The 1,365-nt window shown below is 60.2% G+C and overlaps 1 protein-coding gene across 2 annotated transcripts in view; it reads left to right on the top strand.

The window, feature by feature from the left end:
* Positions 1-572: 572 nt before the first annotated feature.
* YIF1A (Yip1 interacting factor homolog A (S. cerevisiae)) overlaps positions 573-1,365 on the top strand; it is a 10,173-nt gene continuing 9,380 nt past the window's right edge. For both annotated transcript variants that reach the window (XM_011986914.1, XM_011986913.1), the window contains exons 1-3: positions 573-838; positions 1,004-1,108; positions 1,238-1,316. In XM_011986914.1, the coding sequence (XP_011842304.1) occupies positions 581-838; positions 1,004-1,108; positions 1,238-1,316 (442 nt within the window). In that variant the 5' untranslated portion in view covers positions 573-580. The remainder of the gene's footprint in view (positions 839-1,003; positions 1,109-1,237; positions 1,317-1,365) is intronic.

Here is a 1,365-nt window from a genome sequence, read left to right as displayed (position 1 = left end):
CCGCTCACCCCGAGGGAGATAGCGACTGGGACCGCTGCCCAGGGCGGGGGTGTCACTCGGGTTCCTGCCCCTCGCAACACTGCAACGCGTCCCGGACTTCGCTCTCTCGGCCCAGTCGTGAGACCGGGCGGTGGTAGCACAGCTGGGAGTCCCATGGCGGAGTCGGGGAAAAACGGGGTCCGCCTCCAGAAACTCCTTTCACTCTTGTGAGCCTGGTGAGGTCCCTGAGCACTGTCCAGGGCCTCCGGGTAGCCAGCTGTCGCCTCTCCCCGGTTTGTTCACACAAGGATGCCCTCCCAGTTAACTGCCCTCCCAGTTATCTGCAACTTCTGCTCACTATGGCTCAGTTCAGAGGTCACTTCCAACGAGAGGCCTTCAGAAACCCCAAGTGGGCAACCACTTCTAGGCGCTGCCTCAGCTCTTCCTTTGCCTACATTTAGCAACGGATTTCTCGCAAAGGATCCCTCATCAAAGTTTTTTCTCAGCTCCCCCTCACCCAGCTTGGGGTCTCCTCACTGATCGGTGCCTGCAGGACCCGTGCAGGGCTGTCCAGCCAGGGAAGGGGCGGTGGCTTGGGCTCATGCTTGGTATTTCTGTCATCTACTCTGATACCTCCAAACCCACAGGCTCCAAGCACAGGGCCCGGGCAGCCCCGGATCCCCCTCCCCTCTTCGATGACACAAGCGGTGGTTATTCCAGCCAGCCCGGGGGATATCCAGCCCCAGGAGCAGATGTGGCCTTCAGTGTCAACCACTTGCTTGGGGACCCAATGGCCAATGTGGCTATGGCCTATGGCAGCTCCATCGCATCCCATGGGAAGGACATGGTGCACAAGGAGGTGTGGCCTGCCCCCAGGGCACGGGTGGCAGAATTTTTGGCGAGGGCTGGGACATCATGGGATTCCACCCGATTCCTCACAGTGTCCTCAGGGATGGAGAACACGGAGGGGCATTCTTGAGGCCTGGGGTGCGGCTTGCCCACAGCCTCCTTTCTCCCCTCCCAGCTGCACCGTTTTGTGTCTGTGAACAAACTCAAGTATTTTTTTGCTGTGGACACAGCCTACGTGGCCAAGAAGCTAGGGCTGCTGGTCTTCCCCTACACACACCAGGTGAGCTTCCTATCAAGGGAGCTGGTGGGCCTTCCTCATTGTGCCGGAGTCTGGCGCCCAGACCTCAACCCCCTTCTCTCCTCTTTTCTCTTCTTCCCCTCCTGATGTGGCCACTGCTGCCACTGCCAGAACTGGGAAGTGCAGTACAGTCGCGATGTTCCTCTGCCCCCTCGGCAAGACCTCAACGCCCCTGACCTCTATATCCCCAGTGAGTCTCCGACCTGGGCTGGGGAACGTGGCGGGGTAGGGTGGGGGGG

The sequence above is a fragment of the Mandrillus leucophaeus genome, unplaced genomic scaffold (genome assembly GCF_000951045.1).
Source record: "Mandrillus leucophaeus isolate KB7577 unplaced genomic scaffold, Mleu.le_1.0 Scaffold30, whole genome shotgun sequence".
Lineage (NCBI taxonomy): Eukaryota > Metazoa > Chordata > Mammalia > Primates > Cercopithecidae > Mandrillus > Mandrillus leucophaeus.
This window is presented reverse-complemented; position numbering and strand designations above follow the sequence as displayed.